This window comes from Oncorhynchus clarkii, chromosome 7 (genome assembly GCF_045791955.1).
Source record: "Oncorhynchus clarkii lewisi isolate Uvic-CL-2024 chromosome 7, UVic_Ocla_1.0, whole genome shotgun sequence".
NCBI lineage: Eukaryota > Metazoa > Chordata > Actinopteri > Salmoniformes > Salmonidae > Oncorhynchus > Oncorhynchus clarkii.
This window is the reverse complement of record NC_092153.1, coordinates 78,289,105-78,315,444: the sequence shown is the minus strand read 5'-3', so window position 1 is coordinate 78,315,444 and position 26,340 is coordinate 78,289,105. Positions and strand designations below refer to the sequence as shown.

Below are 26,340 nucleotides of genomic sequence, written 5' to 3'. Positions count from 1 at the left end.
GCTGTGGCTTCCCTGGGCTGTGGCTTCTCTTCTCTGTGGCTTCCCTGGGCTGTGGCTTCTCTTCTCTGTGGCTTCTCTGGGCTGCGGCTTCTCTGGGCTGTGGCTTCTCTGTGGCTGTGGCTTCTCTGTGACTTCTCTGTGGCTGTGGCTTCTCTGTGGCTGTGGCTTCTCTGTGGCTGTGGCTTCTCTGTGGCTGTGGCTTCTCTGGGCTGTGGCTTCCCTGGGCTGTGGCTTCTCTTCTCTGTGGCTTCCCTGGGCTGTGGCTTCTCTGGGCTGTGGTTTCTCTTCTCTGTGGCTTCACTGGGCTGTGGCTTCTCTTCTCTGTGGCTTCACTGGGCTGTGGCTTCTCTTCTCTGTGGCTTCACTTGGCTGTGGCTTCTCTGGGCTGTGGCTTCTCTTCTCTGTGGCTTCTCTGGGCTGTGGCTTCTCTGGGCTGTGGCTTTTCTGGGCTGTGGCTTCTCTGTGGCTGTGGCTTCTCTGGGCTGTGGCTTCTCTGGGCTGTGGCTTCTCTTCTCTGTGGCTTCTCTGGGCTGTGGCTTCTCTTCTCTGTGGCTTCCCTGGGCTGTGGCTTCCCTGGGCTGTGGCTTCTCTGGGCTGTGGCTTCCCTGGGCTGTTGCTTTTCTGGGCTGTGGCTTCTCTGTTGCTGTGGCTTCTCTGGGCTGTGGCTTCTCTGGGCTGTGGCTTCTCTGGGCTGTGGCTTCTCTGTGGCTGTGGCTTCTCTGTGGCTGTGGCTTCTCTGGGCTATGGCTTCTCTGTGGCTGTGGCTTCTCTGGGCTGTGGCTTCTCTGGGCTGTGGCTTCTCTGTGGCTGTGGCTTCTCTGTGACTTCTCTGTGGCTGTGGCTTCTCTGTGGCTGTGGCTTCTCTGGGCTGTGGCTTCCCTGGGCTGTGGCTTCTCTGGGCTGTGGCTTCCCTGGGCTGTGGCTTCTCTGGGCTGTGGCTTCTCTTCTCTGTGGCTTCACTGGGCTGTGGCTTCTCTTCTCTGTGGCTTCACTGGGCTGTGGCTTCTCTTCTCTGTGGCTTCACTGGGCTGTGGCTTCTCTGGGCTGTGGCTTCTCTTCTCTGTGGCTTCTCTGGGCTGTGGCTTCTCTGGGCTGTGGCTTATCTGGGCTGTGGCTTCTCTGTGGCTTCTCTGGGCTGTGGCTTCTCTTCTCTGTGGCTTCTCTGTGGCTGTGGTTTCACTGGGCTGTGGTTTCACTGGGCTGTGGCTTCTCTGGGCTGTGGCTTCTCTGGGCTGTGGCTTCTCTGTGGCTTCCCTGGGCTGTGGCTTCCCTGGTGACTGCAATGCATCATGCAATGTACTACAGGGTATAGTATATACAGGGTATCCTACAGGGTATAGTATATACAGGGTATACAGAGTACAGTATATACAGGGTATAGTATATACAGGGTACATGGTATAGTACATGCTATACTACAGGGTATAGTATATACAGGGTATAGTGCAGGGTATAGTATATACAGGGTACACTATATACAGGGTATACTACAGGGTAGAGTATACAGGTTATAGTATATTAAGGGTATATTACAGGGTATAGTATAGCGTATATACAGGGTATACTACAGGGCATAGTATATTAAGGGTATAATGCAGGGTATAGTATATTAAGGGTATAATGCAGGGTATAGTATATTAAGGGTATAATGCAGGGTATAGTATATCAAGGGTATACTACAGGGTATACTACTGTGTATAATATATTAAGGGTATAGTATAGTAAGGGTATAATGCAGGGTATAGTATACAGGGTATACTACAGGGTATAATATATTACAGGTATACTACAGGGTATACAACAGGGTATAGTATATTAAGGGTATAGTATATTAAGGGTATACTACAGGGTATAGTATATTAAGGGTATAGTATAGGCTATACTACAGGGTATAGTATATTAAGGGTATAGTATAGGCTATACTACAGGGTATAGTATATTAAGGGTATAGTATAGGCTATACTACAGGGTATAGTATACTACGGGGTATAGTATATTAAGGGTATAGTATAGGCTATACTACAGGGTATAGTATACTATACTAACGGGTTTAGTATACTACGGGGTATAGTATATTAAGGGTATAGTATAGGCTATACTACAGGGTATAGTATAGGCTCTGTGTGAAGGGAAGGAGTTAAAGCATTCTATACTCTCTCTTGTTGCTAATGACCAAATAACCCCAGATAAATACTCCTTATTATTGTATACACTGTGAGGTGTGCGTGTCCGTGTGTCACCAAAGTATTCATAGTTAACTCAGAAGTGGAAGTCATCATTAGATATGACGGACTACCATAACGTAACGTGTGTGTGTGTGTGTGTGTGTGTGTGTGTGTGTGTTCAACGGGGAAATGGATAGTAAACACATCAACTCAGCTCCATAATCAGCTGGATTAAAACACAATGGATGTGATTAGCATATTACTCATGCCTCCTTCTCCTCATAATTATGGAGCAGGTGTGTGTTCTTGTATGTGTTTGTGTGTTATCGTGCTCGCATATGGATGCTTGTGTGTGGGAATATCTTGCTTAAGGAGATTGAGGTTGGCAGAGTTAATTGATAGTGGCAGTCGGGGCTAAGGCTAGCAGGAAGAGTTTGGGAGAGGAGAGATAGTTGTGATTATTGTCACAAGAGTGTGGCTCGCTCCTAAACAGTCCCCGCCTGTACCTTAACTCCACCTCCCTTGGCACAGTGTGTAAGAGAGAAAGAGAGAGAGAGAGAGAGAGAGAAGGGGGGGGGGGGGGTGTTTGTGTTGTCTTTTTGTGTGTGTGTGTGTGTGTGTGAAAAAATATTCTCCGCTCAGTCTGTTTACAAATGATGAAAACACACAACATGATATTTTAAAGCTACTTGCCAAAATACAGTGCCTTCGGGAAGTATTGAGACCCCTTGATCTTTTCCACATTTTGTTACGTTACAGCCTTACTCTAAAATGTATTAAATAGTTTTCCCCCCTCATCAATCTACACACAATATCCCATAATGACATCGCAATACCCCATAATGACATCGCAATACCCCATAATGACATCACAATACCCCATAATGACAAAACAAATACAGGTTTTAAGATTTTTAATATTATTTATTCCAAATAAAGAACTGAAATATCACATTTACATAGGTATTCAGACCCTTTACGCAGTACTTTCTAAAAGTACATTTGGCAGCAATAACAGCAGAGTATTCTTGGGTATGACGCTACTACAAGCTTGGCACGCCTGTATTTGAGGAGTTTCTCCCATTCTTCTCTGCAGATCCTCTCAAGTTCTGTCAGTTTGGATTGGGAGCGTTGCTGAACAGCTATTTTCAGGTCTCTCCAGAGATGTTCGATTGGGTTCAAGTCCGGGCTCTGGCTGGGCCATTCAAGGACATTCAGAGACTTGTCCCGGGGCCACTCCTGCGTTGTCTTGGCTGTTGTCCTGTTGGAAGGTGAACCTTTGCTCCAGTCTGAGGAGCAGTGCTATGGAGCAAGTTTTCATCAAGGATCTCTCTGGACTTTGCTCCGTTAATCTTTCTCTCGATCCTGACAAGTCTCTGAGTCCCTGCCGTTGAAAAACATCCCCACAGTATAATGCTGCCACCACCCTGCTTCCCCGTAGGGATGGTATTGGCCAGGTGACAGTGCCTGGTTTCCTCCAGACGTGACACTTGGCATTCAGGCTAAAGAGTTCAATCTTGGCTTCATCAGACCAGAGAATCCTTTTGGCAAACTCCAAGCAGGCTGTCATGTGCCTTTTACTGAGGTGTTGCTTCCGTTTGAACTACTCTACCATAAAGGCCTGATTGGTGGAGTGCTGGAGAGATGGCTGTCCTTCTGGAAGTTTCTCCCATCTCCACAGAGGAACTGAAGAGCTCTATCTGAGTGACCATCGGGTTCTTGGTCACCTCCCTGACCAAGGCCCTTCTCCCCTGATTGCTCAGCTTGGCGGCCAGCTCTAGGAAGAGTCTCGGTGGTTCCAAACTTCTTCCATTTAAGAATGATAGAGGCTCACTTTGTTCTTAGGGACCTTCAATGCTGCAGAAATGTTTTGGAACCATTCCACAGATCTGTGCCTCGACACAATCCTGTCTCTGAGCTCTATGGACAATTCCTTCAACATCATGGCTTGGTTTTTGCTCTGACATGCACAAATTCTAAAATGTTGATTTTTTTTTCTCCACTTCGTCATCTCCACTTTCGTCACTTCGACATTATGGGGTATTGTGTGTAGATTGTTGACAAATGTTTCCACAAAATGTGGATAGTTTCCTCAGGCACTGTATATACACATCTCTGAAACTCCTGCTCACAGTTTAACCAGTGCTGATATTGAGGGTCGTAAAGTCGAATTCACGTACAGCACCTTCCAACAAATATCTATTTTAGTAAAATCACTTTGCCTCTGCGGTCATGAGTCGGGTTCTCCAAAAGAGAAGGGTGACAGTGACAATTACGTAAAGCAGTTCTCTGAAGATATTTTCAATTTTAGGGTCTACTACTGAAACTCCTTTTCACAGTTGTTCAGTTGGATGTTAAGGGGCATGAAGTTAAAGTACTGCAGCTTCAATATGTACACAGCAGTGGAGGCTGCTGAGGGGAGAACGGCTCATAACAGTGTCTGGAACGGAGTGGATGAAATGGCATCAAACACAAGGAAACCATGCGTTTGATGTATTTGATACCATTCCACTGATTCCGCTCCAGCCATTAGCACGAAAAGAGAGAACTTCTCTTGAGACATGTACTTCTTGTACTTCTCTCTCCCTCCAGGAACACTTAGGCTGCACTATGTGTGAGCTCTGGTCAAAAGTAGTGCAATATATAGGGAATAGTGTGCCATTCTGGAAGTATCCCTAGAGTTTGAAAAACGTTCTCCAGCTCTCCATCTACTTCCCGACAGTTTACAGAGCTTATTAAATGGTTGGTGTATAGATAGATTGGAGACAGTTGGAAGGCTTGGAAGGAGATGGAAAATATAGGAGACAGTTGGAGGGCTTGGAGAGAGTTGGAGAAGATAGGAGACAGTTGGAGGGCATGGAGGGAGTTGGAGGAGATAGGAGACAGTTGGAGGGCTTGGATGGAGTTGGAGGAGATAGGAGACAGTTGGAGGGCTTGGAGGGAGTTGGAGGAGATAGGAGACAGTTGGAGGGCTTGGAGGGAGTTGGAGGAGATAGGAGACAGTTGGAGGGCTTGGAGGGAGTTGGAGGAGATAGGAGACAGTTGGAGGGCTTGGAGGGAGTTGGAGGAGATAGGAGACAGTTGGAGGGCTTAGAGGGAGTTGGAGGAGATAGGAGACAGTTGGAGGGCTTGGAGGGAGTTGGAGAAGATAGGAGACAGTTGGAGGGCTTGGAGGGAGTTGGAGGAGATAGGAGACAGTTGGAAGGCTTGGAGGGAGTTGGGACATTTGGAGGGAATTTGAGGCGGGGGAGTTAGTCCACATATCAGAGGGCAGATACACAGACAGAGCAGGACTTATTAAGAAGGGAGAAAGCTGTGTGTGTGTGAAGAGAGACAGAGACTGAGAGGAAACGAGAGAGACAGAGAGAGTGTGCATGTGTGTGCTCGTGTGTACTAGGACTCCATCCACCCTCTCCCATCCACCCTCACCCATCCATACTGACAGTGAAAGCCACGCCCCCACTAAGACACACCTCCAATATACTATCTTTATGACAATACATGACATATCTCATAAGGCCTTATTTTGAGACCTAGTTTTACCCTAATACTCATCGTTTACAGGCCGCATCAGGCCTGCAAGTCACATTATGTTCATGTTATTCCTATTGGAATCCAGCCAGAGTTGGGATATCCAACAAATAGAATTTTCATTTACCCACAACCTGCATTCAGAATGACTGTCTTCTTCTTCTTCTTTACGATTTGGTTGGCGGATCGCATCTAACTGTTAGGTGCATACACCTCCACCTACAGTACCGGAGTGTGAGGCCAGGCACGGCCTACCTACATGAAATTCTCTTCATTAGTCCTGTTCCTCCAGGATAGTGAAATATAGTCCTAGACACCACCACCTACACCCATTAAAAATGAACCACCCCATTCCGCAACTTTGACCCTATCGGCTCCTGCGCCAGGCCACCCTGCATCCCACTGCTGGCTTGCATCTGACGCAAAGTTGGGTTGGTCCTGGTCGGTCCCTGGATGGGAGACCAGATGGTGTTGGAGGGCCAGGTACTCTTTCCTCTGGTGTAAAAACAGATCCCAATGCCCCAGGGCAGTGATTGGGGACATTGCCCTGTGTGAGGTGCCATCTTTCAGATGGTAGGTTAAATGGGTGTCCTGACTCTCTGTGGTCACTAAAGATCCCAATGCCCCAGGGCAGTGATTGGGGACATTGCCCTGTGTGAGGTGCCATCTTTCAGATTGTAGGTTAAATGGGTGTCCTGACTCTGTGGTCACTAAATATCCCATGGCACTTACTTATTTGGCTCATACATCCCCCCTCCTCTCCCCTATAACTGTTGCGGTAAATGAGAATGTGTTCTCTGTCAACTTCTGACCCCCAGCAACATGGCACCAGACCCCCAGCACCCCCTACAGTTAACACAAACAAATTTACCCAGCGAAACTAGACAATCCTCTGTCCCATGCTCTCCTGTATACTTCTCACATCATGGAATCTCCCTCCTACACACTGCTGCGACATGACTATAAACGTTGCACCTGAAACAGCTCAGTGGATTCGGCACAAAAGCTCTAACAGGACAAATTAAATAACTGATAGTGACTCTGTCTCCCCACCGGGTCTGCGAAGCACCAAAACGACGGGTGTCACAAACACCAGGAATCTTCAACTTCAATTGCTCCATCTCCCCACTTAGCGCTACCCCAGAAATCCCTGCTTTCAAATGGTGCTCTGTTCCTAAGAGCAAAGCAAGAAACAGATCTTGACCCAAGTTGCGTTGCCTGCTCCCTCTGGCCAGTAGAAACATAAACACATATCACAAGTCCACAACAGGTTACGTCAAATCAAATCAAATGTATTGGTAACATACACGTGGTTAGCAGATGTTATTGGTCACATACACATGGTTAGCAGATGTTATTGGTCACATGGTTAGCAGATGTTATTGGTCACATGGTTAGCAGATGTTATTGGTCACATGGTTAGCAGATGTTATTGGTCACATGGTTAGCAGATGTTAATGTGAGTGTAGCGAAATGCTTGTGCTTCTTCTCCCGACCCTGCAGTAATAACCAACGAGTAATCTAACCTAACAATTTCACAACAGCTACCTTATACACACAAGTGTAAAGGAATGAATACGAATATGTACATATAAATACATGGATGAGCGATGGCCGAACGGCATAGGCAAGATGCAGTAGACCGTATAGAGTACAGAACATACACATGAGATGAGTAATGTAGGGTATGTAAGCTTGATATAAAGTGGCTAGTGATAAATTGATTACATCACATTTTTCCATTATTAAAGTGGCTAGAATTGAATCAGTATGTTGGCAGCAGCCACTCAATGTTAGTGATGGCTGTTTAACAGTCTGATGGCCTTGAGATAAAAGCTGTTTTTCAGTCTCTCGGTCCCTGCTTTGATGCACCTGTACTGACCTCGCCTTCTGGATGTTAGAGGGGTGAACAGGCAATGGCTCGGGTGGTTGTTGTCCTTGATGATCTTTTTGACCTTTCTGTGACATCGGGTGGTGTAGGTGTCCTGGAGGGCAGATAGTTTGCCCCAGACGTTGTGCAGACCTCACTACCCTCTGGAGAGCCTTACGGTTATGGGCGGAGCAGCTGCCGTACCAGGCGGTGATACAGCCCGGCAGGATGCTCTCGATTGTGAATCTGTAAAGGTTTGTAAGTGTTTTTGGTGACAAACCAAATTTCTTCAGCCTCTTGAGGTTGAAGAGGCGCTGCTGCGCCTTCTTCACCACGCTGTCTGTGTGGGTGGACCATTTCAGTTTGAGAAGGTTCACTAGGTTACCTAGGTTACCTTCACTGATTCAACTGCAACCAAGTCCTTTCTCACCAACCCTGAAACCACAAATAGATCTGCCAAAAGGCAAGGGTCCACGTTCTCCAAAAATATCACTCCTACTGGACCAGATTATTCTTTATCATGTCCAAACTCAGCGGTTCAATTTCCTCCTGTAGCTCTTCCAAAACTTCTGTGTGATCCTCCATATTCACTCAAAAATATTCCACTTTCCTCCTGTTTTTCCCATCTGCCATCTTCTCCTTCATCAGATCTTCCAGAAGGTTTGTGCAATCCCCCACTCCATACACGTAATAACAATCCCCCACTCCATACACGTAATAACAATCCCCCACTCCATACACGTAATAACAATCCCCCACTCCATACACATAATAACAATCCCCCACTCCATACACGTAATAACAATCCCCCACTCCATACACATACACCCCCACTCCATACACATAATAACAATCCCCCACTCCATACACATAATAATAATCCCCCACTCCATACACATAATAACAATCCCCCACTCCATACACATAATAACAATCCCCCACTCCATACACATAATAACAATCCCCCACTCCATACACGTAATAACAATCCCCCACTCCATACATGTAATAACAATCCCCCACTCCATACACATAATAACAATCCCCCACTCTATACACATAATAACAATCCCCCACTCCATACACATAATAACAATCCCCCACTCCATACACATAATAACAATCCCCCACTCCATACACATAATAATAATCCCCCACTCCATACACATAATAACAATCCCCCACTCCATACACGTAATAACAATCCCCCACTCCATACACGTAATAACAATCCCCCACTCCATACACGTAATAACAATCCCCCACTCCATACACATAATAACAATCCCCCACTCCATACACGTAATAACAATCCCCCACTCCATACACGTAATAACAATCCCCCACTCCATACACATAATAACAATCCCCCACTCTATACACGTAATAACAATCCCCCACTCCATACACATAATAACAATCCCCCACTCCATACACAAAATAACAATCCCCCACTCCATACACGTAATAACAATCCCCCACTCCATACACATAATAACAATCCCCCACTCCATACACGTAATAACAATCCCCCACTCCATACACATAATAACAATCATACACGTAATAACAATCCCCCACTCCATACACATAATAACAATCCCCCACTCCATACACATAATAACAATCCCCCACTCCATACACATAATAACAATCCCCCACTCCATACACATAATATGCCCCACTTTTTTCCGTCCTCCATCTTACCGCCAACCCTATTAACCTGCAGAAACCTATTGGCACTGTTGGTTACGGAGACTGCCAAAATGCCCAGAATGGCTGCCAAAGAGACTACCTAAACCATTTAAACTGGAACAACCATTTCATCAACGGGTGTGTATTTAGAGCACACATCTGCAGTAGAGCATGCTGGGAAATATGATCATGATGGGAGTGGTTTTGATGGTAATGTTTTACTCTGGTTATTAACACCAATGATTTTTAATGTAACACTTAGAGAGTTAATTTAACACTGGCCAATTTTCTGTATATATATATATATATATATATATATATATATATATATACACACACACACTGAGTACACCAAACATTAGGAACAGCCTCCATTCGTCGGGGAATGGACTCTACAAGGTGTTGAAAGCGTTCCACAGGGATGCTGGCCCATGTTGACTCCAATGCTTCCCACTGTTGTGTCAAGTTGGCTGGATGTCCTTTGGGTGGTGGACCATTCTTGATACACACAGGAAACTGTTGAGTGTGAACAACACAGCAGAGTTGAAGTTGACACAAACCAGTGTGCCTGGTATCTACTACCATAACCTGCTCAAAGGCACTTAAATCTTGCCCATTCACCATCTGAATGGCACACATACACAATCCATGTCTCAACTGTCTCAGGGCTTAACAATCCTTCTTTAACTTGTCTCCTCTCCTTCCTCTACACTGATTGAAGTGCATTTAACAATAAACAAGGGATCATAGCTTTCACCTGGATTCACCTGGTCAGTCTGTCATGGAAAGAGCAGGTGTTTCTCTCTCTCTCTCTCTGTCTGTCTGTCTGTCTGTCTGTCTGTCTGTCTGTCTGTCTGTCTCTCTCTCTCTCTCTCTCTGTCTCTCTCTCTCTGTCTTCCCTCCCTCCCTCCCTCCCTCCCTCCCTCCCTCCCTCCCTCCCTCCCTCCCTCCCTCCCTCTCTCTGTTTCTCTCTCTCTGTCTCTCTCTCATGGCTTCATAGAGTAAGTACGTATCATAGAGTGACAGCCTCTGGTACAGAACGTGTAATACTGGGCTAAACCAAGCACATCTTGTGGATCTGTCAGACAACAAGTGTCTGTCCTGTATACATTTGAATTAGTCTCTAAATTAGAATAGAATATTCTCTACAGAATATAAAGGCTCTGTCTGTGTCTCTAAATTAGAACATAAGAATAGAATATAGAGTTTATTGTTCTCCTCCCAGGAGAAAATGATTGTACAGTGTTAGTGACTCTTGCTTTGTCTCTATCAGTACCCGGGACTTGTTGTGTCATCTTGGCATTGGCTGTGTCTATGGCTACATCCCAAATAGCACCATATTTCCTATGTAGGGCACTACTTTCAACCATGGCTCTACGGACTCAGGTCAAAAGTAGTGCACTATGTAGTAGTGAAACAGCCAGAACCTGTCTGCGAAACAGCCAGAATACAAACAGAACCTGTCTGTGAAAACAGTTAGAACACTGTTTCGCAGACAGGTTCTGGCTGTTTCGCAGACAGGTTCTGGCTGTTTCGCAGACAGGTTCTGGCTGTTTCAGAGACAGGTTCTGGCTGTTTTAGAGACAGGTTCTGGTTGTAGATGAACTGGCAGATTATAGAACGTGATAATGATATTCAAGCTCACAGGTCCATAAGCACAGCTGATGCAAATTTGACGACTGGTAATCACTGCCAATGTGATCTCTCTCTCTCTCTCTCTCTCTCTCTCTATCTCTCTCTCTCTCTCTCTCTCTCTCTCTCTCTCTCTCTCCTAGAATTACAGTAAACCAGGGAGACAGAGCCAGGCATGACGTCTCAGAGTAGAGTTACCGTAAACCAGGGAGACAGAGCCAGGCATGACGTCTCAAATTAGAGTTACCGTAAACCAGGGAGACAGAGCCAGGCATGACGTCGCAGAGTAGAGTTACCGTAAACCAGGGAGACAGAGCTAGGCATGACGTCTCAGAGTAGAGTTACCGTAGACCAGGGAGACAGAGCCAGACATCTACAGTACAGAAATACATAGACCAAGACACACACACACATATATGCGCACACACACGCACGCACACACACACACACACACACACACACACACACACACACACACACACACACACACACACACACACACACACACACACACACACACACACACACACACACACACATATATATATATATGCACCCACGCACAAAAATAACACAGAGGGGTGGCAAACCCCTTCTACAACAATAGAACAGGCACACAGAATATATACTGATGAATGTATTATGTAAAGTGACTTTGGGTGTTTTGGAAAGTTATTTCGTATGAATAAAACATTTTTTTGGTTGTCAAATGTAGTATTAAGAACACAGAAAATACAGAATAATCAAGAAGCCAATTGAAACTTAGAGGCCCTGAGCCACTTAATCTGAGCAATTCTTACATGCTGACCAGACTGCTCGTGTTGCGTGCGCTCGCATTACAAAATAAATGTACACAAACATACATGTGATTCAATCATTGCACCCACACTTCTCTCTCGCGCCAATGAGCGTCTGGGTTGACAAGCCCTAAAATAGAAGTCAGTCCTATTTGTGACGCTGAACACGGTGCAAGTCCTGCCTCTCCCATCTCTTCATTGGTTTATAGAAGCATATACCCACGTGCCATCTCCTCATTGGTTATACCCACATGGGTGATTCATGGGTGATTGAAAGATGAACTTTTGTCGGTCGGTCGTGGTAACTATGAAAGTTAGATGCCAATCGCCATATAAAGAAGAAGAAAAAGCCTGGAAGGAGGAGAGACGACTAGAAACGATTCAGGTTGACCATTTTATGTGTGGATTAATTGTCGGAGTAGAGGACCTGCATTTCAGTGTAACAGTACGATGGTCCCATTATAACACATCAGTCTGTCTCAGTGTAACAGTACGATGGTCCCATTATATAACACATCAGTCTGTCTCAGTGTAACAGTACGATGGTCCCATTATAACACATGTCTGTCTCAGTGTAACAGTACGATGGTCCCAATATAACACATGTCTGTATCAGTGTAACAGTACGATGGTCCCATTATAACACATCAGTCTGTCTCAGTGTAACAGTACGATGGTCCCATTATAACACATCAGTCTGTCTCAGTATAACAGTACGATGGTCCCATTATAACACATCGGTCTGTCTCAGTGTGACAGTACGATGGTCCCAATATAACACTAGATAATAACTGGAAGCTTAACAAGCTGGCTGATAAGTGGCTGTTGGCATCTTCTCTGACACTAGTCATGTGTCTTATTCGGTTATAAATGAGCCAATACGGTTGGATTTCTCCTCATTATACCATTATGACTCACCATTCATCTGAACAATGAGGAGACAGGCGTGGGATGAGCTAATTAATTTGACTAGTTTAATGACTAATTAGTGTTTGTGTCAGGATGTATTAGTAATGTATTGAAGCTAAAGGTGTTTATTGTGTGTGTGTGTGTGTGTGCGTGTGTATGTGTGTACGTGTGTGTGCGTGTGTGTGTGTGCGTGTGTATGTGTGTACGTGTGTGTGCGTGTGTGTGTGTGCGTGTGTATGTGTGTGCGTGTGTGTGTGTGTGTGTGTGATAATAATGACCTGTGGTTAATATCCTCTTGGTCTCATGGTTAGATATAAAGGTATTTTATCAGGATCCCCATTAGCTGTTACAAAAGCAGCAGCTACTCTTCCCGGGGTCCAACACAATACATGTAACATAATACAGAATGACATAATACAGAACATCATTAGACAAGAGCAGCTCAAGGACAGAACTACATCTTTAAAAAAGGCACACGTAGCCTACATATCAATGCATACAAACAAACTATCCAGGTCAAATAGGGGAGAGGCGTTGTGTTGCTTTATCTGTTTTCTGAAACCAGGTTTGCTGTTTATTTGAGCAACGTGAGATGGAACGGAGTTCCATGCAATAATGTCTCTATATAATACTGTACGCTTTCTTGAATTTGTTCTCGATACTGGGACTGTGAAAAGACAGTTTACATGATGAGGGTTTTCGATAGGCTACCTCTTATCCTGCACATGCAATATCCCGATAGCATGAGTAATGTGTGAGGTGTGTGTGTGTGTGTGTGTGTGTGTGTGTGAGGTGTGTGTGTGTGAGGTGTGTGTGTGAGGTGTGTGTGTGTGTGTGTGTGTGTGGTGTGTGTGTGTGTGTGTGTGTGTGTGTGTGTGTGTGTGTGTGTGTGTGTGTGTGTGAGGTGTGTGTGTGTGTGTGAGGTGTGTGTGTGTGTGAGGTGTGTGTGTGTGCGAGGTGTGTGTGTGTGTTCATTTTTTGTAATCTCTCGACAGGAAGAGCGATGTGTGAGTTGATTAAAGGGGTGTTTCTGAAAACGTCAGTTAATCATCGGAGCATGAGTGACGAACATCCTGTAACCACGGGATACAGAGACCCTTCTAAGCATCCAGAGAAAGACTGTGGGACCGTAGAAAGAAAATAGGCCTTTAGTTAAGACTTCTCTATTGATGATGACAATAAAACACCTCGAGTCACTCCTGCTTTTGAAAACATGCTATCTGATTGAAATCAAAATAGTTTTTCTAAACATTCAGGAACTCTGAAGATAGGAAACGGACATAAGTTCACGGACAGCCTAATCTTAGGCCAACTTTTGATATTGTCACTGGTTCACATCTTGATGTTAACAATATAATTGTATACTATTCAATACACATTTAAAAGGTGCAACAGGGTAGAAATAGTGATTCCTTCCATAAGGAATAAGGCATTGTACCAAAGAGCCAAATCTTTACTTATAAAACAGTGTCCTCTAGTGGTGAACTAGAGACATGACAAGTGTGACAGCTGTCATTCAGTCAATTCTACTGCCTGTCTTACCAAAGATTTGACTATTTATTACAGAGATCATACATACAAATTGTTATCAGGGCCAAATTTATTCCAAAGATCCATAGCTTCAGACAACATTTTGTTCAACTTACCAACTCTGAATACGTGAGCAATTAAAACAAATATAATCAATTTGTAAACTTTGAATTGATTTACAACAGTAATCACCAGTCTAGAAACCAGAATGTGTAACTGCTCCAGGCTGTGCTCTAACATTTCAGATCATTGGAAGGCCAGACGCATCGTGCCTCAGTCTCTCCATGGGGACTACAGTGACCTCTGTCGAGTCCTGGGGAGAAAGCAGCCAGTGATGACTGAAGACTGAATTCAATCAATAGACCAGCCTCAAATGACACCATATTCCCTATATAGCACACCTCCTTTCACCAGAGACACATCCTAGCCTGACTGCCATTTAACGTCATTTCAACACTGGTTGAATTGACGTCATTACAACCATGATTTTAATACAGCGCAAGGACTCGGATGTCTGCGAAAACTTTAGAGTTCAGACTTTAGATTTTAGAGTTCAGACTTTAGACTTTAGAATTTAGACTTTAGAATTTAGAGTTTAGAGTTCAGACTTTAGACTTTAGAGTTTAGAATTTAGACTTTAGAGTTCAGACTTTAGAGTTTAGAATATAGACTTTAGAATTTAGAGTTTAGACTTTAGAGTTCAGACTTTAGAGTTTAGACTTTAGAGATTAGACTTTAGAGTTTAGACTTTAGAATTTAAAGTTTAGACTTTAGAGTTTAGAATATAGACTTTAAAATTTAGAGTTGAGACTTTAGAGTTCAGACATTAGACTTGAGAATTTAGAGTTTAGAGTTTAGAATTTAGACTTTAGAATTTAGACATTAGAGTTTAGAGTTTAGAATTTAAAGTTTAGAGTTTAGAATATAGACTTTAGAATTTAGAGATTAGACTTTAGAGTTCAGACTTTAGAGTTTAGAGTTTAGAATTTAGACTTTAGAATTTAGACTTTAGAATTTAGACTTTAGAGTTCAGACTTTAGAGTTTAGACTTTAGAATTTAGAGTTTAGAATTTAGAGTTTAGACTTTAGAGTTTTGACTTTAGACTTTAGAATTGAGAGTTTGGGAGGTATTGTATTGAAGCAATAGAATCCAAACTGAAATGCTCAGTTTCACCTCTCAGGGTTGGGGACTGATTACAAAAAACTGTAACTGTAATCTGCTATGTTACTAGCTAAAATATTCTAATCAGAATACAGATACTTTTTAAAAACGCTATGATTACTTCTTGGAATACTTTTAAATTCAGAAAGGATGTTTTATGAAAAAATACATTATGCCAACTTTCTGTTTTCTCAATGACATTCAATTCAGCTTTGAAAAAAGGTGCCAGTTTAAGTTTGCTCCACCTGAGTGAGTCTGACACCAAGTCAGAGTCTACTATGATGACACACCAAATGCATTTATTTGGAGAGTTGGGAACCACTAGAGGACTGGAGTTGGATACCACTGTTGGGGGTACTGGATGACTGGAGTTGGGAACCACTGTTGGGGGTACTGGAGGACTGGAGTTGGAAACCACTGTTGGGGGTATTGGAGGACTGGAGTTGGGAACCACTGTTGGGGGTACTGGAGGACTGGAGTTGGGAACCACTGGTCGGGGGTACTGGAGGACTGGAGTTGGGAACCATTGTTGGGGGTACTGGAGGACTGGAGTTGGGAACCATTGTTGGGGGTACTTGAGGACTGGAGTTGGGAACCACTGTTGGGGGTACTGGAGGACTTTAGTTGGGAACCATTGTTGGGGGTACTGGAGGACTGGAGTTGGGAACCACTGTTGGGGGTACTGGAGGACTGGAGTTGGGAACCATTGTTGGGGGTACTGGAGGACTGGAGTTGGGAACGACTGTTGGTGGTACTGGAGGACTGGAGTTGGTAACCACTGTTGGTGGTACTGGAGGACTGGGGTTGGGAACCACTGTTGGTGGTACTGGAGGACTGGAGTTGGTAACCACTGTTGAAGTACTGGAGGACTGGAGTTGGTAACCAGTGGTATAGCCTACGGGAAATACGGATATCGCTTAGGTCTTTTATTGAAAGCTACATAGCAATGATGTGAATCACACTGCTGCTCTCTGAGTGATGTGAATCACACTGCTGCTCTCTCAACGATGTGAATCACACTGCTGCTCTCTCAGTGATGTGAATCACACTGCTGCTCTCTCAATGATGTGAATCACACTGCTGCTCTCTCAACGATGTGAATCACACTGCTGCTCTCTCAACGATGTGAATCACACTGCAGCTCTCTCAACGATGTGAATCACACTGTTGCTCTCTCAATAATGTGAATCACACTGCTGCTCTCTCAACGATGTGAATCACACTGCTGCTCTCTCAACGATGTGAATCACACTGCTGCTCTCTCAACGATGTGAATCACACTACTGCTCTCCCAACGATGTGAATCACACTGCTGCTCTCTCAGTGATGTGAATCACACTGCTGCTCTCTCAATTATTGTGTTTGTTGTGGATGGCTGTTCACAAATGTATATTTTAACCCAATAATGATTGAATTGAAGAAGTTTAAGCAAAGCTGCCTGTCAATCATTGTTTATGCAACCAGCAGACAGCCAATGAAAAATGCTCTCTTCCAACAGCTGCATAGACATAGTGTGAATCCCAATCTCTATAGAATAAGAGTTTCAGGGAGTTCCTCCCTTCTAAACTCCTCCATAGTATTGTGCTCCACAGATACAGTCAAAAATAGGTTTATTTAAAGAAGTCCACGAGTAGGGCTTTTATTGCTCAATCTAATTAGTGCTGATTCACCCAAAAACTCCAAAGGCCTATTAGACATATGCTTGAACTCGCACACTTCTGAGAGACCTATGGTGGTATCAAAATGGCACCCATAGAGAATCCTATTAAATTCAGTCAGTAATGTAATTCCTAATTCTATGGTGTCAGCAACATAAACAATAGGCCTATGCAGCACATGGCATTCATTATTCAAGTCATGCAACTAGCACTTTTCAGTAGTGCTCAAAGTGTGCCATTCCATGAGAGCAGCATTGATATTTCAACCATGTTTCGAAGCAGTGAGCCCAATCAGTCGTCCATGACAACAACATAAACAACAGAGTAGGTCAATACGTCCTTATTTTTCTGGTTATTTTTAGGGAAAACAATTAGACTAATCTATCTATATTTTAATATTTCCAAGTCCTATTCTTGAAGATCAAGGGGTATTTAATTAATTGGAATGACTGGAAATCTGACAGATTTGGTTTTTAATATGAAGCCTAATCATTTAATTATCTGTATTGAAGTAGAAAGTAATGAGTTAAAAGTCTACATAACCCATAAAGTAAAATACATCATCCACTAATGGCCAGCTATGTAAACTATAACATTGATTTATGTCAATCAATCGGTAATATTCCTGGTTTGTCTTCTTCTAATGTAATCAGATTACGTTACTGAATTTGTCTAATCCAAAAGTTACGTTACTTGATTACAACTAGTAGGTAACTAGTAACTGTAAGGGATTACATTAAGAACGTAACCTGCCCAACCCTGCATGGGATACATAGTGGATTGTAGAGAGAACACTTCAATATAGAACTGTATATATAGAACAGTATATATAACTGTATATATAGAACAGTATATAGAACTGTATATATAGAACAGTATATATAGAACAGTATATAGAACTGTATATATAGAACAGTATATATAGAACAGTATATAGAACTGTATATATAGAACAGTATATAGAACTGTATATATAGAACAGTATATATGTCACCGCTGATATGTCGTCTCCAGTTTGAGTAGCCTGTCCTTCCTTCAATCAATCAATCAATCAATCAATCAATCAATTAATATGGTCCATTGAATGGTGAACTGAAGGATCCCATGCTATTGAGGCTACTGAGGAGGCAAAGGGAAATCAGAAGGCAGGACATCTGTTTCTCACTCTGTTTAATATTTGATGTGTCTGTGTTGTTGTCAGCCACTTGGTGCCCCCTGGGGCCACAGCTTCAGTATCTGGCTGCTCTAATCCAACTACCCAGAGCCAAGCCACACTCAGGTTACAGAACTACTAGTTGAGTCAAGGTCAAATAGGCAATCTACACACACACACAAACATACACACATACGCATGCGCACACACACACACACACACACACACACACACACATACACACACACACACACACACACACACACACACACACAGATTACAGATAACCACTAGTAGAGTGAAGGACACGATTCCAATCTTTCCATCTACCATCGTCAGGGTGAGTAGGACACCATTACAGGCACACTGTAAAAGACCTCTACATAAACTGTGAGTAGTGTTGTCTACAACATAGGGAACAATACTGTCTGCATCAGTTGAAGGATTGCACGTTGCATAGGAACGATATCCTTTCCACATGCACCCAACATGGTCTAACAGCATCACAGGAACAGGTGGCTAAAGCAAGAGGAGGCCACTTTGCAGTTCAGCTATATGTTCTTAAGGCGTCACCAGAAGGTCAGCTCCATGTTCTTGAGGAAACAGCAGAAGTTCAGCTCTATGTTCTTGAGGAAACAGCAGGAGTTCAGCTCTATGTTCTTGAGGAAACAGCAGGAGTTCAGCTCTATGTTCTCGAGGAGACAGCAGAAGTTCAGCTCTATGTTCTTGAGGAGACAGCAGAAGTTCAGCTCTATGTTCTCGAGGAGACAGCGGAAGTTCAGCTCTATGTTCTCAAGGAGACAGCAGAAGTTCAGCTCTATGTTCTCGAGGAAACAGCAGGAGTTCAGCTCTATGTTCTCGAGGAGACAGCAGAAGTTCAGCTCTATGTTCTTGAGGAGACAGCAGAAGTTCAGCTCTATGTTCTCGAGGAGACAGCAGAAGTTCAGCTCTATGTTCTCGAGGAGACAGCAGAAGTTCAGCTCTATGTTCTCGAGGAGACAGCAGAAGTTCAGCTCTATGTTCTTGAGGAAACAGCAGAAGTTCAGCTCTATGTTCTCGAGGAAACAGCAGAGGTTCAGCTCTATGTTCTCGAGGAGACAGCAGAAGTTCAGCTCTATGTTCTCGAGGAGACAGCAGAAGTTCAGCTCTATGTTCTCGAGGAGACAGCGGAAGTTCAGCTCTATGTTCTCGAGGAGACAGCAGAAGTTCAGCTCTATGTTCTCGCGGAGACAGCAGAAGTTCAGCTCTATGTTCTCGAGGAGACAGCAGAAGTTCAGCTCTATGTTCTCGAGGAGACAGCAGAAGGTTGAAACCTAAGTGTTCATGCGGTGACGGTGATGCTGAGTTGGGATGTAAAGGGATCCGGGACTAATGGATAGAGTCAGGATGTAGCTGCTGCCTCCCCATCCTTCCTTCTTGTCCTTCCAGTGCTCCAGGCCTGATCATATTCTGCTGCCCTGGGACAGAATGCTGTAAGCTGAGCCCTCTGTCTGTGTGTGTGTGTGTGTGTGTGTGTGTGTGTGTGTGTGTGTGTGTGTGTGTGTGTGTGTGTGTGTGTGTGTGTGTGTGTGTGTGTGTGTGTGTGTCCAACTAGCCCTGTTGAAGGCACCTCTATAGCTCTGCTCTGGACAGGACACCTATCTATTTACTGCAGGGGAAATGAGTGAAGATAATTTGATACAGACCCAGGGCAGTGCTTAGAGCAGTGTTTCCCAAACTCAGGCCTGTGGAGCCCAAGGGGTGAGCGTTTTTTATTGTTGCTCTAGCAGTCCACAGCTAATTAAAATAATCAACTAATCATTAAGCTTTGGTTATTTGAATCAGCTGTGTAGTGCTAGGGCAAAAACCAACACACACACGGACGCAAGCATTTACACACACACACACACACACACACACACACACACACACACACACACACACACACACACACACACACACACACACACACACACACACACACACACACACACACACACACACACACACACACACACACACACACACTTTCCTTCTCCACCAACACAAAGCTTATGATAATAAAGAGTGGAATAATTTTGTCTCATCATCTCATCTATTGGTTCCAATGACCAAATGACTCCAGATAAATACTCCCTATTGGTTGTACACACTGACAGGGGAGAGGTGTGTCGATAAATACATTATGTATTATCTTTGGGGTTTTCTAAGTCTCTCTCCCACTAGGGATTTTAACCGCCAACTCCAGCCTGGTGTTTATTTCACTGATGGTTGTGTTTATCTTCCATTTCCAGGGTCTTTATATGTCCCAGTGGATCTAACTACTCAGCGGAGGAGGGATAGTATTATGAAGACATCCCTGACAGGATATGTTGATATACCTTAACACCAATAACACTGCTACCCTACTCTAAACTCCTCACTTTATAAATATATGTTTTGTACTACAGTGCTCTGATCCAATTGTGTGTAACAAACAAAAAACTGAGTCAATTATTCAAAATAAAAACACAAGGCTGCACTGGTTCACGCAGGAAATTCCGGCCTCTATTTTCGGCTGGCTGTAAGTAGGCGCAAGTGTCAAAGTCACGTTAGTTTGCAATTTCTTCATGTAAAAACAACCGCACTAGCATTATACAGCCCTTACGCCAGGTTCAGCAATTGTCTCAAGGCTTACAAATCCTGTCTCCTCCCCTTCATCTACACTGATTGAAGTGGATTTAACAAGTGACTAATGTGGAGGCTATAAACAGGGGGTGCCGGTACAGAGTCAATGTGGAGGCTATATACAGGGGGTACTGGTACAGAGTCAATGTGGAGGCTATATACAGGGTGTTACGGTACAGAGTCTATATGGAGGCTATATACAGGGTGTTACGGTACAGAGTCAATGTGGAGGCTTTATACAGGGGGTACCGGTACAGAGTCAATGTGGAGGCTATATACAGGGTGTTACGGTACAGAGTCAATATGGAGGCTTTATACAGGGTGTTACGGTACAGAGTCAATGTGGAGGCTATATACAGGGTGTTACGGTACAGAGTCAATGTGGAGACTATATACAGGGGGTACCGGTACATAATCAATGTGGAGGCTATATACAGGGGGGTACCGGTACAGAGTCAATGTGGAGGTTATATACAGGGGGTACCGGTACAGAGTCAATGTGGAGGCTATATACAGGGGGTACCGGAACAGAGTCAATGTGGAGGCTATATACAGGGGGTACCGGTTACCGGTACAGAGTCAATGTGGAGGCTATATACAGGGGGTGCCGGTACAGAGTCAATGTGGAGGCTATATACAGGGGGTGCCGGTACAGAGTCAATGTGGAGGCTATAAACAGGGGGTGCCGGTACAGAGTTAATGTGGAGGCTATATACAGGGGGTACTGGTACAGAGTCAATGTGGAGGCTATAAACAGGGGGTGCAGGGGGTATATACAGGGTGTTACGGTACAGAGTACTTTATACAGGGTGTTACGGTACAGAGTCAATGTGGAGGCTATACAGGGGGTACAGGGTGTATATACAGGGTGTTACAGAGTCAATGTGGAGGCTCAATTATATATACAGGGGGTGTTGTGGACGGGGGTACCGGTACATAATCAATGTGGAGGCTATATACAGGGGGTGCCGGTACAGAGTCAATGTGAATGTGGAGGTTATATACAGGGGGTACCGGTACAGAGTCAATGTGGAGGCTATATACAGGGTGTTACGGTACAGATTCAATGTGGAGGCTTTATACAGGGGTTACCGGTACAGAGTCAATGTGGAGGCTATATACAGGGGGTGCCGTTACAGAATCAATGTGGAGGCTATATATAGGGGGTACCGGTACAGAGTCAATGTGGAGGCTATATACAGGGGGTGCCGGTACAGAATCAATGTGGAGGCTATATATAGGGGGTACCGGTACAGAGTCAATGTGGAGGCTATATATAGGGGGTACCGGTACAGAATCAATGTGGAGGCTATATATAGGGGGTACCGGTACAGAGTCAATGTGGAGGCTATATACAGGGGGTACCGGTACCGAATCAATGTGGAGGCTAGATACAGGGGGGTACCAGTACAGAGTCAATGTGGAGGCTATATACAGGGGGTGCCGGTACCGAGTCAATATGGAGGCTATATACAGGGCGTGCCGGTACAGAATCAATGTGGAGGCTATATACAGGGGGTGCCGGTACAGAGTCAATGTGGAGGCTATATACAGGGTGTTACTGTACAGAGTCAATGTGGAGGCTATATACAGGGGGGTATCGGTACAGAGTTAATGTGCGGGGGCACCGGTTAGTTGAGATAATATGTACATGTAGGTAGAGTTAAAGTGACTATGCATAGATTATAAACAGAGAGTAGCAGCAGTGTAAAAGAGGGGTCTGGGTAGCCATTTGATTAGCTGTTCATGAGTCTTATGGCTTGGGGGGTAGAAGCTGTTAAGAAGCCTTTTGGACCTCAACTTGGCGCTCCAGTACCGCTTGCTATTCGGTACCAATAAGGCATCCTATGTCAGTCTATGTCATGGACAGAGCATGTGTTCCAAATGTTTTGGTGTCTCTGAGAGGAAAAATGGGTCACCATGGATACCGTGATGAAGGTGCAAGCCACCCACTTGAGTGCTTGGCCCTGGACCTTTCTTCCATTTCACTTAATGTGGATATGATTCTCTCTGTTCTCCTTCAGCAAAAAATGGATAGTTATTTCTTAGCAAAGCAGTTATCAGGTTATCTTTGGTTCTCAGAAAACAGCTGCCGATATTGTACATTAACTGCCCATTAATAACGATTTTTCCAGTTAAAACGAGGCTGTGCTGGCGGAGGTGCATGGCCTTCTGTTTATTCTCTAATACCAGTGATAAGGGTTGAGGTTGTTGGTTTGAAAGTACAGATGATTATCAGTATTTTTTTAAGGATAACAGGACCCAGTCAAGTATAATCTATGTCTACATTTTATATTATATAGACAATATGATAAATCTATTCCTATTATCTATGCCTCTAGGAGGTGGATGGGTTAGGGTCAGGGTCAGGGTTAGGGTCAGGTTCAGGGTTAGGGTCAGGGTTAGGGTCAGGGTTAGGGTTAGGGTTAGGGTCAGGGTTAGGGTCAGGGTTAGGGTCAGGGTTAGGGTCAGGGTCAGGGTTAGGGTCAGGGTTAGGGTTAGGGTTAGGGTTAGGGTTAGGGTTAGGGTCAGGGTTAGGGTTAGGGTCAGGGGCAGGGTCAGGGGCAGGGTTAGTGTTAGGGTCAGGGTGTTAGGAAGGAGAAGACTGGTCATGGATTGAGATGTGCTGCAGAAGTGATTTCAGGGAATCTTGAAAGCGACTCCAAGAAATGCTGTCAAAACTGTCAACAGGTGATATCGAGGGATTTCAAATAAAGATATCACATTCCTGTCAGGCCGGGTAAAAACAGAACACTGTCATTATTGCCTGATGCATAAACATGATACTGATGAAATTCAGTCATTCGTAGTCAGAGCGATATACTGTGCAAAGGTTATAGTGAAATCAATATGCTGATGTGGCAGAGCATTGTCCACAAATAACAGCCTGCCATTCAGCATGCAAACCATGTTTTATCTAGAGCTAACAGTCAAGGGGACAATGGCAAAGTGCAGTCAAAAGCCCAAATATCAATACATCTCTATCCATTTACTTTCACTGACTACGCTACACAACAATTCCTTTCAATTGCAATGGATTTCCCAGTGTTGCAATATTAAGGAAAAAATGGAAGCACTGTAATGTGCAAGAAAGGCTCTGAGACAGCTAGATTACATCCGTACACTGTAAACCCCATGACATGTGCAAGAAAGGCTCTGAGACAGCTAGATTACATCAGTACACTGTAAACTCCATGACATGTGCAAGAAAGGCTCGGAAACAGCTAGATTACATCAGTACACTGTAAACCCCATGACATGTGCAAGAAAGGCTCGGAAACAGCTAGATTACATCTGTAGCTAGTAGTAGTAGTAGTCTTGGAAGGCTTCGGGACCACACTCTATCCCTCCAAAGTTATTCTATTATCACTTTTATCACCAGCGGCAATACTAATAATCACTAACCGGCTACTGTACCTCTCTGAAGGCCTCCGGGCCACACTCTTTCCCTCTGAAGTTGCACTCCAGCAGCATATCTTCTATACGGTGTCTGGTACGGTTGTGGAACTCATCGAGGCTGAACCTGGATCCCTGGCGGTCGGGCTCGGGGGCCAGGGGGATCCCAGGGGCCATGTTGTCTTCATACCCCAGCAGCTGGCCCATGAACAGCAGGTCACTATAACTGATCTGGGAGCGGCGGAAGTAGTTGTAGTTGCAGAAGGTGACGGCCGGGAAGGTCAAGTTTGGGGCATTTCTCTCGTCCAGCATTGTGACGTGATCGTAGGACAGGTAGTAGACGACACGGTCGAACACCTGGAGGAGGAAAGCAGAGAGTGCTAACAGGAAGACGATGGCCCAGAGGCCCTGACGCACGCTGAACTTCTTGTCTTCTGCGAATATGTGGTTGGCGCCGTGGAGCGAGCAGCCGTCAAAGAACTCTGCGAGGCTGTCTAACTGGCTGGCGTCGTCTTCCTCTTCGTCATACACGTCCAATTCATCACACCCGTCCTCCCGGTAATCCCCCCGACCGCCGCCATCACCGGATTTGATCCCCTTGCGGTAGCGGTCGTCGAAGCCGTCTTTTCCCAGTCCTCTGGGCTCGTCGTCGGCCGAGAAGGAGATGCTGCACATGATGCGGACGGGCATGGTGGCGGCTTGGCTGGGTTGGTCTGGAAGAAACTGGTCTGTAATCAGGCATAGACAAATAGAAGCAGACCAAGTGTGACGATTCAAAATGTGGGGAAAATGTAAAGAGAAGAAGAGAGCTGAGCCGTACTGAAAGTCCAAACAAGAGCCCAAAGTCACGTCCAACTGAATCAGGTAAACTGGTGCTGTAATGGGTCTGACTGTTGATGACGCATAGTCAGAAAAAGAAAGGAACACCGAATCACAAGCTCAATCAACAACTCATGAACTCGCTGTCCCCAAACAAGATTAGAAGTTTCTGTTTTCTTGAAGGAAAGAAGAACACAACGAATGGTAACGATCAGATCAACTGGAGTTCTTATCTTCTCTCATTCTCTCTCATCATCTCTTCTCTCATCCCACATCTGTGGTCAGTGATCCGGGAGTGTCAGGGATGTTAAGATGCCCTGCCCAGGGTTAGTCCTTCCCTTTATAGTGCAGTTGCACGTCCATAGAGAAGAAGAGGCAGGAGATCAGTTAGCCCATACAGAGGGAGTTCAGAGAGGAGGAGATCAGTGATGGTTCTATGAGGGGAACGACACAGAATACTCCCTGAGAGCCCAGCCACAGGTCACTGTGTCAAGGCAGAGTTACACCATGCACTTACAGGAAGCACTGCTGTTTGACGCATAACACACAGAGAAAGAGAGAGAGAGAGGGAGAGAGAGAGAGAGAGGGATCAGAATCATAGTACTATTGGATTGGAATAGAATTCCCAGTAAAGTTCCAACATTTCCAAAAGAACTCCCAATAAAGTTCCAACAATTCAAAAAGAATTCCCAATAAAGTTCCAACAATTCTAAAATAATTCCCAATAAAGTTCCAACAATTCTAAAAGAATTCCCAATAAAGTTCCAAACAATTCCAAAAGAATTCCAACAAAAAATCCAATAGAAATGTTGCGCGTAGAGTGTAAAAACCGCCTGTCCTCGGTTGCAACACTCACTACCGAGTTCCAAACAGCCTTTGGAAGCAATGTCAGCACATTAACAGTTAGTCAGGAGCTTCATGAAATGGGTTTCCATGGCCAAGCAGCCGCACACAAGCCTAAGATCACCATGTGTAATGCCAAGCGTCGGCTGGAGTGGTGTAATTGGACTCTGGAGCAGTGGAAACGCATTCTCTCAAGTGACGAATCACGCTTGAACGTCTAGCAGTCCGACAGATGAATCTGGGTTTGGCGGATGCCAGGAGAACGCTATCCGCCCGAATGCATAGTGTCAACTGTAAAGTTTGGTGGAGAAGGAATAATGGTCTGGGGCTGTTTTTCATAGTTTGGGCCCCTTAGTTCCAGTGAAGGGAAATCTTAACCCTACAGCATACAAAATGCTTGCGCTGCGCCACAAGCATTTCGCTACACTCGCATTAACATCTGCTAACAATGTGTATGTGACAAATACATTTGATTTGATACAATGGCATTCTATGCTTGACACAGTTGTGTAAAGTAGGATTGATGTCCTTTGG

General features: G+C 44.5%; 1 protein-coding gene across 2 annotated transcripts in view; it reads right to left on the bottom strand.

Annotated features, from left to right (window-relative positions):
- LOC139413880 (acid-sensing ion channel 1) overlaps positions 1-26,340 on the bottom strand; it is a 318,403-nt gene that overhangs the window by 68,058 nt on the left and 224,005 nt on the right. The window contains exon 1 of one of the 2 annotated variants that reach the window (XM_071161716.1): positions 24,166-25,406. The exons of the other annotated variant lie outside the window; for it this stretch is intronic. Within the exon in view, the coding sequence (XP_071017817.1) occupies positions 24,166-24,834 (669 nt within the window). The 5' untranslated portion in view covers positions 24,835-25,406. Of the gene's footprint in view, positions 1-24,165; positions 25,407-26,340 lie in introns of those variants that run through there. 2 annotated transcript variants of the gene reach the window in all.